A 16,500-nucleotide genomic window follows, 5' to 3' on the forward strand; every position below is an offset into this window, starting at 1 on the left:
CACCTCTTTACTCATCGGCTGAAAGCTGATCAGCCTGTTCGAAAGCTGTGTGGGGGCACCAACGTATCCAGAGGTTGTATAATATTTGAAAATTTGTCATAAATTCCTTTGACCTTCTCTTGGAAATGTTCTGCAAGGGCATTGCAGAAATTTTGATCTGGCTTGAAAATACGGACTTGTTGGAGTTTAACCAACAAATTCACTGTTTTAAACAGTTCTCTGGTAGAATTACCCACATCCTTAATTTTAGCTGTGAAAAAATGTTTTTTGGCAGCCACTATTGCCTCCTTATATGCTTGAATGGAGAGATTGTATGGAATTTTCTTTAGATTATCATAGTCTATCCTCCAGAGGCGCTCCGCCTTTCTGCAGGTGATCTTTAAACTTTTAAGTTCGGGGGTATACCGGGGGTATACCAAGGAGATGATGTCTTCACTTTCTTTATTTTGGCTAACTTTGCTGGTGCAGTCTTGTCTGCTGCTGCCAGAAGCCAGTCATTAAAGTGCTGTATTGCAGCGTTATTATCACGGTCTAACACAATAGGGCCTGAACCCAGGACTGACTCAAAGACTCCCTACTTTACTTTGTCCCAACGTCTAATAGGGACTTTGATTAGTCTTGCTTGTGCTGTGGACTGCATTTTGGAAATTTTAAGTTTAAAATAGATAGCCTTGTGGTCAGTCCATCGCAGATCCAATGAGTTGGCGAGAGTAATGTCTGAGTCATTAGTAAAAATCCCGTCCAACGTGTGACCCGCCATATGGGTGGGACCAATTATTATCTGCCCAAGATTGAAAGCCGCAAGGTTATCAAAAAGTCTGGCTGTCTCTGAATTATTATTTAATTCCAAGTGGTAGTTAAAATCTCCCAGGACCGTAAGGGAATGGGGATCAATATATGATTCCAGGAGAGTGATTAACATTTGCGCGAAAGTTCCTCTGGGGCCGGGGGGCGATATATTAGGATACCCTGGAAGATCTGCATATTATTAAGTTTTATTTGGAATTGCAGTGCCTCTGCTGGAAGAGTAGAGATAGATTCTGTGTGAAGTTTGAAATTGGCCCGATAGATGATGGCTATCCGTCCACCTTTCCCTGATTCTCTGTTTTGGGAAAAGTAAGCCTATCCATCCGGGACTGCAATATTCCATTAAAGGGCGGAGGAATTGTCCGTCCAGGTTTCAGTCAGAAAGACAATGTCTGGTGTGGAGGAACGTATAAGAACTTCAAGTTCATAACTGTGTTTGACCACAGAGCGAGCATTCACCAACACACATTTAATATGTTCGGATGCTGTTTCCTTGGAATTGGTGGCTGCTCGCTCCGCAACTTTCATAACGGGACCTAGCTTCATGTTACTGTCCTGAATATTCTCCTCTGCCCTTCCCCTCTGATCTTTCCTCTGTCTGTGTTGTTCCAGATTAAAAGGACATTTTGGGCGCCCAACGACAACTCTCGTACCCTGGTTCAGCGACCACACTTCCGGACACGTTGTGATTGCCTTGTACGCAGCAGACACTGAATACACTTCCTTGAACCATAAGTCTACATCCGTGTTTTACGCTTCGTTCTGCATTTTTCTGTTTAGTTTCACACTATGTCAAGTTTTATATTCTTGCTAATTCACGGTGCTCGCATCACGTACTCTTTCTTTGATACCGGCAACCAACACACACCTTTTTTGATATCGGCATCCGACACACACCTTGATTACGGGAGCACTTTCAACGTTTTTTAACACGCTGTCCTCACCATATGAAGTTCTCCTCACTGTGTCCTTTACATTGTTCACAAATGACTGTTGTAATCACGCATGATTCTCGTTGTTGAAGCGGTAATATCTTCACTTCGGGACGATCTGCATTCACCTCGTTATTTACTTATGAACACCATGGTTCACTATCACAGTCACTATTATAAGTGGTTCTACACTTATATACATTTGACCGTCAGCAAATAGGCTGATTCCATGTTTCCTCTCATTTACAGTGTCGCCCCTGACGAAGGGCTTTGACAGTCCGAAATGCATTGGGCAACCAGGCTATCTTGGATAACATGTATTTCAAACTAATATTGGAATTTACATGAGTTAAAGAGACTATATGGATACTTTGGCTTTGAATGTTCAATAAACTGAAGCAACTTTGGATTAATGTCACGGTTTACTTCACTAATTTAAGCTAAGGATTAAATTCCATTTCTGAGTGCAGCACGGGAGACACGCTCCTTATCAGGAACATGCTTTCACCTGATCTAATGCATGGACAGTTCTAAGAGTATTTCGCCTGTGCTATACATGTAACCCAAAAGTCAATAAAAACAGATTTAAACATTAACCTCTTCAGTGCCCATGACGAGCTGGACTCGTCATGGGCCGCGGTTACGCTGTGCCCATGACGAGTCCAGCTCGTCATAAACCCCGCCCGCTAATGTAACGGCCGGCACAGGGCGGGGAAAGGGCGTGGCACTGAAGGGGTTAAGGGATAGAAGCTTTACTAAGATTGTGTTCTCGGTGCAGTGTTGAAGCTCTCCTTTGTGCACGATACCTTGAGGGGCAGGAATGTCCCTACAGAGTTACTTTAACATTTAACAGGCCCTATACACAAAGCACGACATCATTGATTTGATCTTTTTTCTTTCTGGTTAACTCAACTTCAAAATTCTGATGTTTTTGTCATGGACAGGCCATAAATTGATCTTTCTTGTTTGAATTCCAATCTTTCCCCCACTAGCTCAAAGTCATCAGCTTCATACCATCCTAGGACTAAATAAATTAAGAGCCTTTGTCCAAATTTTTTGACAACCCTTGTCCTATTTTATCCATCAAGGGCTAAGAAGGAAACACTTAAACTGTTGACAAGTGGATAACCACATCCATAGATTATCTCCTTCCATTAAAACATTTCACAGCCTGGCGCCAAACTCCCACTGCTTCCTGATACAGAGAGAGACTTAAAACAGTAAAATTGGTATGCAAAAAAACTAGAAAGGAAAGGAAGAAAAAACTATGAATTCTCAGATCTAATTTACTATTAAAATACCTCATCACGGGGGTGGGGGGTGAGACTGGCTTGCCAGCACCCAAGATGGCCGTGCCTATGTAGAGCTCCGGCCGCTGCCGTAGCCCGATTCCCCCATATCTGTCTCAATTATCCGCCTAATGACCTATCCTTGCGAGAGTGACCCCCTCGACGAGCTGCATCGTCCGCCGCTTACCTGACCTGAATCATCGGCCGGGATCCGGAGATATCGATCCCGACGTTCTGTACTGCTGCGGTGACGGAGCTCCGGCCGTGACGTTGCATGGCTCTCTGCGACGGGCTTCGGGGAGAGGCGGCTGGGGATTTCCACAGCCACACCAGTTTTCTCCTCTGCGTCCATCATCGCAGTGCTGCGGTGGCCCTCTGGGTCCCCGCCTTGTTGACTGGTGCCCTGATTGGTTGCTGACGGGAGCCCTCGGCCGTCGGAGCTTGTGACGGTTGACTATGAGGGCTCCCTGTATTAGAGGCCCCTTTGGACTCCGGCCTTAACATTGTTGAGGGCCCATGTGGAGGTGAGTGTTGAAGGGCCTGGTCTGGGTTCCCACCTCCCCCAGCGGCATTTTGGTGATGCTGACGAGGGGGTTGAGAGCAGCATCTGGCGCGCCCGCCATTTTGTGATTTCACTCCTGATCGCAACGGACCGAGCCGGCTGGGTCCCGGTGGTGTGAGGCGCCGGCAGGGTAATGGTTTGCAGCGGACCCCTGGATATGACTCCAAGGCGACGGTGCGGCGGGGGTCAGGATTATCATTGGGGCTCATTGTAGTACCAGGGCTTCCCCCCGCCCCCCTCTCAGCGTATTGCTTACTACTGGCTCTCCTTGTACCTGTTGACTGTGGGCCCTATCGGGCGGAGAGCTGGCCCGGGCTCCCTGAATGGTCACTGGGGCGCATTGGCGATTTTGGACTTTCTTAGCTTGGAGAGCTCATCGTGGCACGCTCTGTGACTGGTTCTCCCTACCATTTTGTCTATCCACTGTCCTCTTTGTCCGGCTGGGGCCCCCCGTGTTTGAACCCACAGCGCTAAAGTACACCGCTGAGATGGCCACCGCCAGTGTACCAGGCAAGGCTGGCAAAATATGCTCATACCAGGTCAGAGGGGGTGGAGGGGAATAAAGGCTCGCCTGATTCAAAGCACCACTCAGAAGATGAGGCCCTGATGTAATGGCGGCAATTCAGGGAGTTCGCACGGCGCTGGAGGCGAAAATTTACACCATCACCACGGAGATGACTCTGATCCGCGCTGATTTGAGAAATATGGGGGACAGGGTTAGGGCGAATGAAGATTCCATATCCACCCTCCAACAATCTACTAAGGCATTGGAAACTATGGTCAAGCGCCTTCAAGCGTAGACTTTGGATCTAGCGACTAAGCTTGAAGAGTATGAATGACGAGCGCGCAGGAACAACGTGCAAATTCTGGGGGTGCCGGAAAGGGCGTCGGGGCAGGCGGCGGATCTGTTTGTAGAAGACCTCATGCAGAAGCATTTGCAGCCTCGTTCCCTCTTGCAATTTATTTCGGTGGAACGCGCTCATAGAGTTCCAGGGGGTCCCCCCAAGCCAGGAGCTCTGCCACACCCTATCTTCGCTAGAATCTTAATTTCCATGACAGGGATGCCATCCTGCAGACTGCGAGAGCTGTTCCACCGCTCAAGTTTGAAAATTCCACCATCACCTTCTTCCCGGAGTTCACCTACGAAGTGCAACTGCAACGCAGGTCCTTTTTGGTGGTAAAGCGCGCACTCACAAGTCACAACTTGAAATATGCCATTCTCTTCCCAGCCAAACTCCGGGTGCAATCCGACGGAAAAACATTGTTCTTTCAATTTCCTGAAGATACCTGGGACTGGTTGGAAAGGTGGCGTTCGGAGGAAGCACAGAGGCGCTCTTCCCCATCTGGCAAACCTCGAGCGGAGGAAGAGTAGGACGAACAAGGTCGCATCGGAAGTCACAGTGCCTCGTGGCTGCAGATTGGGGCGACGCAGCTGGGATGAGTCACCAAGAGACAGAGAGGACTTTTTGAGCAGCTATGGACTGGTATGGGCTGGTGACATAATTAAGTGTTGCAGGGAGTCTAATGCTAGGCTAGCCTCTCCGTTTCGTTTTTGGGGCATTTCTGCACATCTCGAGATGGCTGGTGGGGCTGTGTGGGAGTCGGGGTGGGACAGTCTGGGAATGCTGTTATGCACTAGGCCATTATTGTATGAGGCTCTTTATGATGTTTAATATTGGGCTGGTCAGTGGGTTATGAAGGGGGCAATTGGGAATTAATGGCCCAAGTTCTTGGTATGTCCAGGCTGAGTAGCGTTCCCCTACATATAGTTATTTACTTTTGGGTATACAGGCACTCTGCAATTTTGGGGGGTGGGCAGTTTTAAGTCCACGTTGTAGGGCGGCAGGGAGGGGGGGTAGTGTTTAGGGGTTCCTGGGGTTTTGTTGGTGTGTTTTTAGTTGATTTTTTTTTCTTTCTCGCAGTCCTCTTCAAGTGGTCGTTATTAATAGTCTAAATTGTGTGGGCATTTTTATGACAATGCAGACAATCATTGTAGGAGCCTATAATTATGTTGTATCTAATGGCTTATCAGCTTTGCTAGGGTTTCTGCTGTGGGGAATTTCCGTGAGGTTTGCCATATCCCTCTAGTCTATGATGGTCAGGGGACCCTGCCGTATCTTAAAGGATGAGTGCGGTTGATCAAGCTGGTCCGTCATTGGGCCGTCTCAAATTTCTCTCCTGGATCGTTAATAGTCTAGGCGATCGGATCAAGAGGGGTATAGTGCTGCAATACCTTAAGCGACAGTCTCCTGACCTGGTACTTCTTCAAGAGACTCACATACAGGGCCCTACTTACTGTGCGCTTAACAGGTGGAGATATAAACTCATAGCCCATGCAGGTGATACGTGTGGTTCCAGGGGGGTTGGTATCCTGGTACGGAGTGCCCTCCCTTTTCAAATTCAGAAAATTGTGTGTGACCCTTTGGGCCGGTTTGTTTCAGTCTCAGGGAAATGGGAGGGGATGTCTCTCAATGTTACGTCCTTTTATATACCCTCCTAAACTCCACTCCACCACCTTGAATGATTTAGGTACGCATCTGTTGGGGTTGCCTGACGGGGATATGCTTTTGGGTGGCGACTGTAATGCAGCTTTGGATGGGTCGGTGGATCGTCTGCCCCTCCGATTGAGTGATTCATCTGGGAGGATATTGTTCAATTTTCTGAGGGCTCTTGGTCTCATAGACGTTTGGAGAGTCTGTAATCCTGCGGAGAAGCAATACACCTTTCTTTCGTATTGATTATTTCTTCTGTAATGCTGATCAGCTCCCCATGTTCGATAAATTGTTCTTCCTTCCTAGGGGTATTTCCGATCAATCACCAATTGTCGCTTGTTATGGTGGCACATCCCCCGCCAGTCATCGAGACATGGTCCTTAATCTGTGGTATCTCAAAATTCCAGAAATACCAGATTGACGGAGGTTACCAAACAATATTTTGCCGAAAATAATGGCTCAGTCCAGTCCGATGTGATATTGTGGGAAGCCTTTAAAACCGTAGTACGTGGGTGTGGGGTGGTGGCTGTAGCGGGACACAAGAAAGAAAAGCGTCGCCAACTCGAGACTATTGAAGATGAGATTACGACCCTTGAGCGTGACTTGGTTTCTGAGACGACACCAGAGATCTCGCACAAGTTGGCTATTAAACAAAAGGAATACAGGGATATAGCGGACGAAGCAGCTAAGGTTTACTATAGGGCCTCTCAACACAGGATCTATGACATTGGAGATTAAGCCATCAAGTAGTTGGCCTGGCTTGATAGGAGGGATCTGGCTAATAGATGGGTGGCGGAAATTGTAGATGACAGTGCCGTTCAACACCATGACAGAATTGGTATTGCTGGCGCCTTTGCCACTTATATTCGCCAGATTTATTCCCCTGTGTCTACTTCCACTCGGGAGTTGGCTGCTGAGTTGCTTGCTACACTGCCGCGCCTGAATTCCCAGGAGATCGCGGATCTGGATGAGGCACTAACGGTGGAAGAAATCTCGAAGGCCATCTCCTCCCTACAGTCTGGGAAAGCCATGGGCCCCAGTGGACTCCCGATTGAACTATATAAAAACGTGGCTTCACTCATCTCTGCTTACTTATTGCGTATGTACAATGCGGGTGTACAAGAGGGTGTTCTACAGGCTACACAGCGGTTGGCCAATATAGTTGTCATCCTTAAACATGGAAAGCCTCGTGATCGCTGCTCTTCCTATCGGCCCATCTCTCTTCTTGACCCCAAGGTAAACATTTTGGCCAAGATCCTGGCTCTTCGCATCTCACCCCTTTTTCATAAACTGATCCACCCGGATCAAAATGGCTTTATGCCAACCAAAAATACGGCGCTTAATTTGCGCCATTTGTTAGGGTATTGGGGCGAGCTACCACCATACAGGAGGACTCGGTTATTATGTCCTTGGACGCCAAAATGGTGTTTAATATGATCAAATGACCTTTTCTCTTCGCTACGTTGGAGAGGTACAGTTTTGGTGATCGGTTTCTGTCTTGGGTGCGTCTCCTTTACTCGAAACCCCTGGCGAGAATTGCGGTGAATGGGAGTAGGTCGGCAGTCTTAGAGTTGGGGCGGGGCACGAGACAGGGGTGCCCATTATCCCCTTTGTTATTTGCCCTAGCTATTGAACGTCTCGCTACATGGCTAAGGGGAGACCCCCACGATTCGGGGGCTTAATTGGTCACTGGAGTGGAAGGACAAAGTGTCCCTCTACGCGGATGACATTCGGCTTTATTTGGCCAGGCCCAGATTTTCAATTAATAATGTACTCCATATATTTACTCTTTTTCAAAAATATTCCGGCTATACCATTAACTGGGATAAGTCTCTGATATATATGATCAGCGGCCCCCCCCCCCCATCCTCCCCTGCTCCCATCGAGTTGTGGGGCCATAATTGTGACGGAGGGCTTTCAATACCTGGGTATATATATTACGACAGATACGGCAATTTTCTATCAATGTAAGTTGCTGCCCCCCCTTCAGGGCCTCAAAGCTGATGTACAACATTGGAAGACCCTTCCTCTTACGCTCTTGGGGAGTGCAGCCCTTTATAAAATGATGGCGCCCCCCGCTTTTTGTATGCGCTGCAGAACACGCCACACCTAGTCCCGCCTCAATATTTTACCTCCATGGAATCTGAAGTTCGTAGCCTGTTGTGGAGCGATGGACCACACCGAATCACACTTGCCAAATTAACCAAGAGCTGGTATGATGGTGGCATAGCGCTGCCGGCCATCCGATCATACTATTGGGCTTCACAACTTATTGTTCTCAATCATTGGCTGCATCGGCCCATTACCGACCCTGCCTATAGAATAGACAGGCACAATATGCTGCCTGGCACTTACTTGAGGGCATTGTATGAAGGATCAAAACTGGAACCAAAATTTACTCCGACCTCCACGACTGTCTCCATCTGGCACGCGGCAAATTCGGCCCTCGGCTGGAGGGGTAGACTTACTCAAGCGACACCATTGTTCGATTCCTGTCGCTTGAGTCTGATTTGGCATCAGCCCGGGTCTGATAAGTGGGACTTGATTGGACTGTCCAAGGTGGGCAAATTGTGGGCTGGAATAGTGCGGTTTAGTGACCTGCAGCAGGAATTTTACTTGCATGAGAATGAAGCTTTCCGCTATCTCCAGGTATGAAGCGCTCTGTCTAAGGCGCTTTCCAGGGGGGACGAACTACCGGTGTCCTCCACTTTGGAGGACAGGCTCTTGGAAGACTACCTTCCAAATAAGGCCATCTCTCTAACCTACCGAAAAATCCTTAATAATTCACCTGACCTTCTTGACAAAGTCTGCATAAAATGGTGCACAGATGTGGGTGAAATTGACGATGAGGAATGGAGGGAGGTCCTCGCTTCGCCTCGTGAGGTAGCGATTCGGTCCCGGTTCAAATTAATTCAACTGAAGTTATTGCATAGGGTCTACTACACGAGCTCTGTCTTGGTTAAAATGGGTCTTCTGAACTCTCCAGTATGTCCGCATGGCTGTGGCCAGGTAGGCACTTTTTTGCATCAATGGTGGGAATGTCCAACTCTTCAGAGGTATTGGGGGGAGATCATCTCTGCTTTATCCCTGGTTTGCAGTAAGGATGTTGAGGCTAATCATCCGAGACTCTGTCTCTTGAATATTTGAGATGTCACTGACCTGACTAGGCCGGAGCGACTGTGGGTCTCCCTGGGATGTATGGTGGCTAAATTTAACATCGTGAGAACTTGGAAGGGGGAGCTGAATTGAAATGCTCGGATTAGGAATCAGATATGGACTGGTGCATGCAGGCTGAGAGAGCGGTGTATGAAAGAAGAGGTTGCCCGGGCAAGTGGATAAAAATTTGGGCCTCCTGTAACAAAAGTAGAGGTTGGCTGTGCACCCCCTTTAGTGATAGCTCTCAGTTCGCTGTTGACAAAGAATACCTATAGTGTTTTGTTCCTTGAAGTCAGCCCTCAATGGGAACCCTGGATTCAAGCTCCAGTATAATGTGCCCCTTAGTGCTGTTTATGATTATTTGTTGGCCACATTTGATTTCATCCTTATTGTATATTTTCATGACTGCCTTTTTGTATTTGTGTTGATGTCTGTGATATTCTTTGATTTGTTTCTCTTAATAAAAAGATTTTTTTTTTTTTAAATACCTCATCACTATGAAAAATTGGCAAGTCAGCAGGAGCTACATACTTCCAGGATCGTATTCTCAATTTGGAAAATCCCACTAGAGAAATTTGTTTATCTTTTATAGAAATACAGCATCACCTACAGTGGGTGCATCCTATACGGAGCCCATTCAAGAACTATGTACCAATCTATCCCATTTTATTTTCACATCAAAATTGCTAATATTATTGGGACTTTTGACCAGTTAGAAACTGCTTTTGCAGTGCCCCCAGACACTTCGTTTTCATCAGATATTGTTAGTACATCCTGGTCCTCTTTTGATGTAGCTACTATGGACCAGGTAATTATGAAGCTGCTCTCAATTATCTATGCTTCCCTACTTGATCTGTGTGCAATGCAACATCTGAAGAAAGGGACCAGTAACACTGTCGTCACTGACCATTCTTTGTAATTCCTTGCTCCTTCCAGACGGTACCTTTGTCCTGAGAAACTGCTCGCTTCTCCCATACAAAAAAAGACAAACTAAAGTCGATCCCACTATAGGCCTATTTCTTCACTTCCTCTATTGCCTAAACTGACAAAATTGGTAGTTCATCACCAATTTACTAACTGCCTTGATCAGCACAATTTGTTTAAATCTGTGTGATAAAATGAAGCCACCGGTCAGGATTACTTCAGTAGCTTTGTTTAATCTTGTACGACTGATTCTCCCACACAAACCGATTTCCCCCATTCTGGACTACAGAAAGTACATAGTGCTGAGATCAGAAACTCACACATCCCATTCTCTTCATACACACAGAAATAAACAAAATCATGTGCCACCTTTGAAAAGATGACGCCACAGTTACTTCAGAAGCTTTATTTCATCTCGCAAGACTGTCAATTTGCAAAGATGACAGTGGTGCGGTGGCCTTGATCCTGTTGACTTGTCAGCCACCTTTGACACCATTTCCCATCTCATCTTTATTGCTCGGACGGCTGGTGTCAAGAATAAGATTTATAAGTAGTTTGCCTCCCTACTGAGAAACTGTACTGACTGAAGCAGTCTCCTACTGCAATTTTCGGTTCTCTGCCATGTACATTTTCTCAGGGGTGACACAGGGATCCAATCTCAGTTCCATGGTTTTCAATCTATATGTTGCACCACTTGCACATCAGATTGATTCTTTTGGACTGAGATTTTATTCATATGCAGACGAAACCCAATTATTCTTACACTGCATGGTGACAAAGCACATTTTACTCAAAGATTCATGGCCTGCACCAAAGGAGTTTCCCTCAGGATGAAATAAACTTCCTGGTCCTTAATACTGACAAAACACAGGTCCTCAAAATTGCCAACCTCTTTCTTCGGACCACAGAATGGTGGTCCGACCCTTGGTGCTTGTTTCTACTACAGTCCAACAAGCAAGGAACCTTGGGGTAATTTTTGATTTCCTTTGAGGATGCCAAAAATACCTTAACCTCCACATTTGTATCTGAGCATAATCAGAAAGAATTACCATACTTGCAGTCTACATCCAGGAAAGTCGAATACAAGCTCTAGCAATATCAAGCTTAACTACTGCAACTCCGTTGGTGGGCCTTCCAGGTTATCTGCTGATGGTAGAAAATGCGGCAGCTCGTCTAGTCCTAGGTGATCTTTCATCTCTAGTCATTTTCACCAGCTTCACTGTTTATCTAATTTCAAAAGAAGTCTATTCAAGGCATTATGCCTTCTGTCAGAAGACCATCTCTGCCGCCACACATGGAAGCTACAGGTCTTGTGTTTTTGCTGTTACTGCCCAGCGTGAGCTCTTCACTACAATTCCCATACCTTGCAAAACACTTATGCAGCCTGTCTTTGTAAGTTAAAAGCTGCCCTAATCTGCAAACGTGGGACACATTTTCAGTTTTCTAATTCATTAATGGGGGCTGCTTTTATTTTGGCAGCCAGGCCTATTTTCTTTCCAAGTCCAACAGTGCAACGGCCTAAAGTTTTGTTCACAAGAGTGTGACTGCCACTACTAAATGTTAGTATGCTACATACTAAGGCTGCACAGCCTTGATTCCAACTCAGGCCTCTTTAATCCATCACCAGACACTCCCCCCACCTATTTATCTCACTTTTGCAACTTCTTTTCCCATAGCTTTTTTCCTCACTTTGTCAGTTTTCTGTGCATTTCTTCCTCTACTACTGCCACAATATTGCATGTTTCGATAAAAAAAAATGTGTTTGTCACAGATGTTTTCAGCTGCATCCTTGTGTGTTAGCATAGAAGCAGAGTCTATTATTCACGTGTACTCTTTTTGGCGCTGAGGATGTTTTCGTTGTCAATGCTCTTAGCTCTGATGCAGTATCTGAAGAGGGTATGCTTTTGGATATGGCTTCTTTAAGCCAATCTTCTTTCCGGTTCAACTGCATTTTAGGGGTTGTACTTCTTCATGTCTCGAGAAAGGCTTTCAGGAATTCTCAGGTGACTGGAATCAAGATTTGGATTTAGTCTCTTAGGCCCATTTTGGTAGTGGCATGTGATCTAAGCGCTCCTTTTCAATGCCGTGGGTAATATGTAAAGTTTTTAATTTTGTAGAGCACATAGCTGCCCCAGCAAAGGGGCGTCCCAGCGCTGATCTCAATGCCAACAAGGACCCGCTGAAGAAGGGAGCAGGTTACTTTGGAAAAATATATGTTTTTATAGCCTTTCGGAGTAATGTATGATTTTGGATACTTCTGATGTTGACAGGGCGGTAATTAGAGAGTTTAGGAGCAAAAGACACGAAAAGAGCGCCCTCCGACCCGGACTGTCTTAGCACGAGGAACACACGGCAGATGTTGATCAGTAGAATGCAGATGGTTGTTGGGTGTGTAGGGCCTGAGAAGATCAAGAAGAATATTGGTGGACTGGGCATTCAGGATTCTATGGACAATGCACAGGACTTTGAAAATAATTTGTTTCTCCACCGGGAGCCAATGTAATCTGCGTATAAAGCTTGAAATAGAGCAGGTTCTCGGCAGGCCAAAGAGCATCCAAGTGGCAGCATTTTGTGCCCTTTGTAGGCAATGTATTTCTGCTTTATTGGCACTTAGATACAAAGAGCTTGCGTAGTCCAACCTGAATAGTATAGTGGCCTGGATAATAACCTGTCGAGTGTTGGCATCAAAGAATCCAAGCAGTGGCTTGAGACCGCCTAAGAGCCCAAAGCACATTCTGGCTACCACCATTGTTTGAGCCTGGTAGGTCAATGCAGTATCGACCCATACACCCAGGTTTTTTACCATCTAGGAGCAGGTGGGGGGCCTAGAGTGGACGGCAACCAGTGCTCGCTCCACAGATTAGTGTTTTTGCCCAGTAAGAGGATCTCAGATTTGCTGGCATTCAATTGAAGACAGTTAGATGTCATCCAGTCCACAATAGCTGTCAAATCGTTCTTAAATTTGGTTGTGTCCTGTGCGGAGTTATCAGTCAGCGAAACCACTAACTGTGTCTCGTCCGCATGGGAGACCACAAAAAGCCTCCTGTCCTTGGCTCTTGCTGCCAGGGGTCGAATGAAGATATTGAATAAAGTAGGTCTCAGAGCAGAGCCCTGTGGAACTCCTTGGCACACAGAGTGTCTCTGAGAGCAAAGGGGGAGGGGGGGGGGGGGGGGGGGGAGAGGACTTCACTTGGAAGGATCTCTCGGCTAAAAAGGAGGAGAACCAACTCTAGGTTGAGCTACTGATGCCAATATCTTTAAACACTACAGAAGGATCTGATGGGAAACGGGATCAAATGCAGCGCTCAGATCCAAAAGGATCAGTACTGAGGCACGTCCTTCATCCAGTGAGCTCTGCAGATGGTCCGTAACAGCCAGAAGTGGGGTCTCAGTTCTGTGTCGTGGACGGAAGCTATTTTGGTAGGGGTCCAGTAGATCGTTGGCTTCTATGAAAGTGGTGAGAATGGAGTTAATAGAGGATTCGGTGACTTTAGATACCAGAGGAAGAAGAGAGATAGGGCGAAAATTCTCCGGAGTCATCCAAAGTGGGTTTTTTGAGTAGTGGAATCACCTTTGCAAGTTTCCAGGAGATGGGGACTACAGCAGAGGACATAGATAGGTTTAATATGACCTGAGGAGGAGTCTCTGTATCAATGCAGTTTTCTTTCATTCTATACTCTAGTTCAGACCGCTTGTCATTTGTCTAATGAGCTTCCTCCTCTAACCCTTACAGAAATATGAGTGCTCATCTGCATCAATGGCCTCATGCGCCCAAGAAGTAATGATTTTTCATCTCCATGCTAGTGTACTTAGTGTACTAAACCTACCTATGATCACAATGGTTATGGATTGTCGATTAACACATAAAATGTATGTCTCGTCTTTGTTTAAAAAATAAAAAATAAAAAAAAGAGCACCCAATTGTAGCTCAGAATACAATGTTGGGAAAAATAATCTAAAGTTGAACCTTTGCGCTGATGCATTGTAGGTTTCAGTCACGCAATCATGAGTTTTTCTGAAAACTTAAATATAAATCTTGAAGTAAAAAACTTGTAATACTCTGAAACCAAAACTAAAAGGAAGATTAGCTGCAGCATGTGATCTACAAAAAAGCATGCTACTAACATAATATTTCTGCAGCAAACAAATAGGACTGTGTGTGAAGTAAAAGTATCGATTATTATATGGGCTGGCTTCCAAGTCAGATTTAAGATAATGTTTCCGAGTATGGGTAGTAGGTAATTGTATTAATCTATCTTTGAATCTGTGTATTTGTGGAAGTATGGAAATGAAAGCATACCTTGACAAAGGGGATAAGTGGGTGTCACAGATGTTCGAGGGACGTGTACATTTGTGGGTGATGTGACAATCTGCGTGGGAACATGGTTTTGTGTGCGTTTGCCTTATTTTTGTACTCTATGTAAACAACATTGGGGTCTATGGACCTATATGCCTGCTTCATGCGTTAGACAGAAATCTATATGTTCAAACAGATGTGAGAGTCAATGCAAATATTAATGTTTTGTCATTTGTATTTGTTACTTTATTCTGTAAGGTTTTCATGGTTCCAAACGGAGTGTTGCATATGTGGAAGTAATGGTATTCGTGTGTTTCTGAAAAAGGATGTTGATGCACACCTTCTCCCCCACATTAGTTTTAACACTGCATGCATGAGTGTCTGAGACAGAGGATGAGAGGTACAAAATATCTCGTTTAGGGGGTGTTTATGTGTGGGGGAGTTGAAAGGATGTCTGACGTGTGTTTACGTGCACAATTTACTTTTTCCGTAGACAGTACCTTAGATTTCCTCACTCTTCCATACTAGCATCACTACGATTTCTGGTTCTCTGTAAGTACGTCTGCAACATACTCATGGCATGTGTGGCACGACAATAGGTGAAACAACAATGGTTGATTTCTAGCAAATAAAACTGATTGATAGCCATTAAATCTGACAGCTCTGTTTAACACAACCTTACTGAAAGAGGGAAGCAGCAGAGCTACAACCCTTTACATGGCATACAAGGAACAACAGTGAAAGCAGGGAAATAAATATATGTATAATTCAAATGGTCATACAAGTGGCTGAAAATACAGAGGAAGTGAATGGATTTACAAGCTATGAAACGTATTTAATTGTTACAAATGAATCATTAACCTTCATGTGTACCCATGGATCACACAATGTGAGCGATAGTTTTGCTCTGTTCCGTATATATTTTAGACCTACATGGTATGAAAACCGATATCACATGCATACAATATTTCTTTCCTCCTGTCACTTGATTTGTTTAGGGTAGAAAATGGCACATTCAGTGAGAGACAAATAAAGGATATTAGATAGAAATGACGCATTAAAATTACCTTTGTGATGTAGAATTTTTTCAAACCGTCTAAAAAGGAAGTAAAAATGGAGGACACCTGGGGTTTAAGTGCATGCCCTGTGGAGAAAGAGAGCGAGCCGAAGGTCAAAAAAGATTATTCTTTAACATAATGAGTTCTTTAAAAGAAACGCATACAAAAGATCACAATCAGAATTCTTTCAAAAACGTATAGCATTACGCATGTGCAGGTAATACAAAGGGAAGCGTTCCCGAGGGAAGGGTTTCAAATGATATCATAGACAACGGGAGCAAAGACGTCACCTGGATACCCGGATGTGGAAGTCTCACAGTTATTAATACCAATCAGGCCCGGTTCTAGAGGGTGGGCCGGGTGGGCCAGGCCCACCCAAACATGAGCTTGGCCCACCCAAACAAATGAGCCTTGGCCCTCGCAGTGAATCTGCCACCGATGTACAACAACAATAAAACTGTTCAGATAACTGGTGATTTACGATCCTACTGCAGAGCAACCATTTGTCTGTTGGTAGTTTTTAAATGCAGATAAACTGAATATTATGGGAATGGCTCAGCGGTTACTACCTCTGTCACAGATATCCTAGTGTTACTTGCAGTTCAGAAGTTATTTTCCTAACATAGGACAGTGACCTATGAACTGTTATCGAAGAGCTGCATACAAACTTCGCTTTTTTGTGTTGTGATATAGTTAGAACTTCTCCATTCTTTCATTATTCTAATGTTAATAAAAAGAGTTTGTTTGGGCAGTTATACATTTTTATCAGTAAAGCCAACCCTCAACCACTGGAGTACTCTTTAAATCCTGAGTTTGTGCTTCTCCAGACCAAACTCCCGTAAAATATATTGCCCACCAGTATGGATGACGTGATTTCTACACCTTGTAATCCTCATTGGTTTATATGACATTCCCCGTAGACTGCTTTGTTGTTTCTGTATAATGTGTGTTGTTATGTAAAGTACTGTGACACCCTACACTCA

The 16,500-nt window shown here is 45.2% G+C and overlaps 1 protein-coding gene across 1 annotated transcript in view; it reads right to left on the reverse strand.

Moving 5' to 3' along the window:
• Positions 1-16,500, reverse strand: part of AGPS (alkylglycerone phosphate synthase) — an 815,346-nt gene that overhangs the window by 169,823 nt on the left and 629,023 nt on the right. The window contains exon 13 of the mRNA XM_085645221.1: positions 15,527-15,603. Coding sequence (XP_085501347.1) covers positions 15,527-15,603 — 77 coding nt within the window. The remainder of the gene's footprint in view (positions 1-15,526; positions 15,604-16,500) is intronic.

The sequence above is a fragment of the Triturus cristatus genome, chromosome 3_1 (genome assembly GCF_964204655.1).
Source record: "Triturus cristatus chromosome 3_1, aTriCri1.1, whole genome shotgun sequence".
Taxonomy (NCBI): domain Eukaryota; kingdom Metazoa; phylum Chordata; class Amphibia; order Caudata; family Salamandridae; genus Triturus; species Triturus cristatus.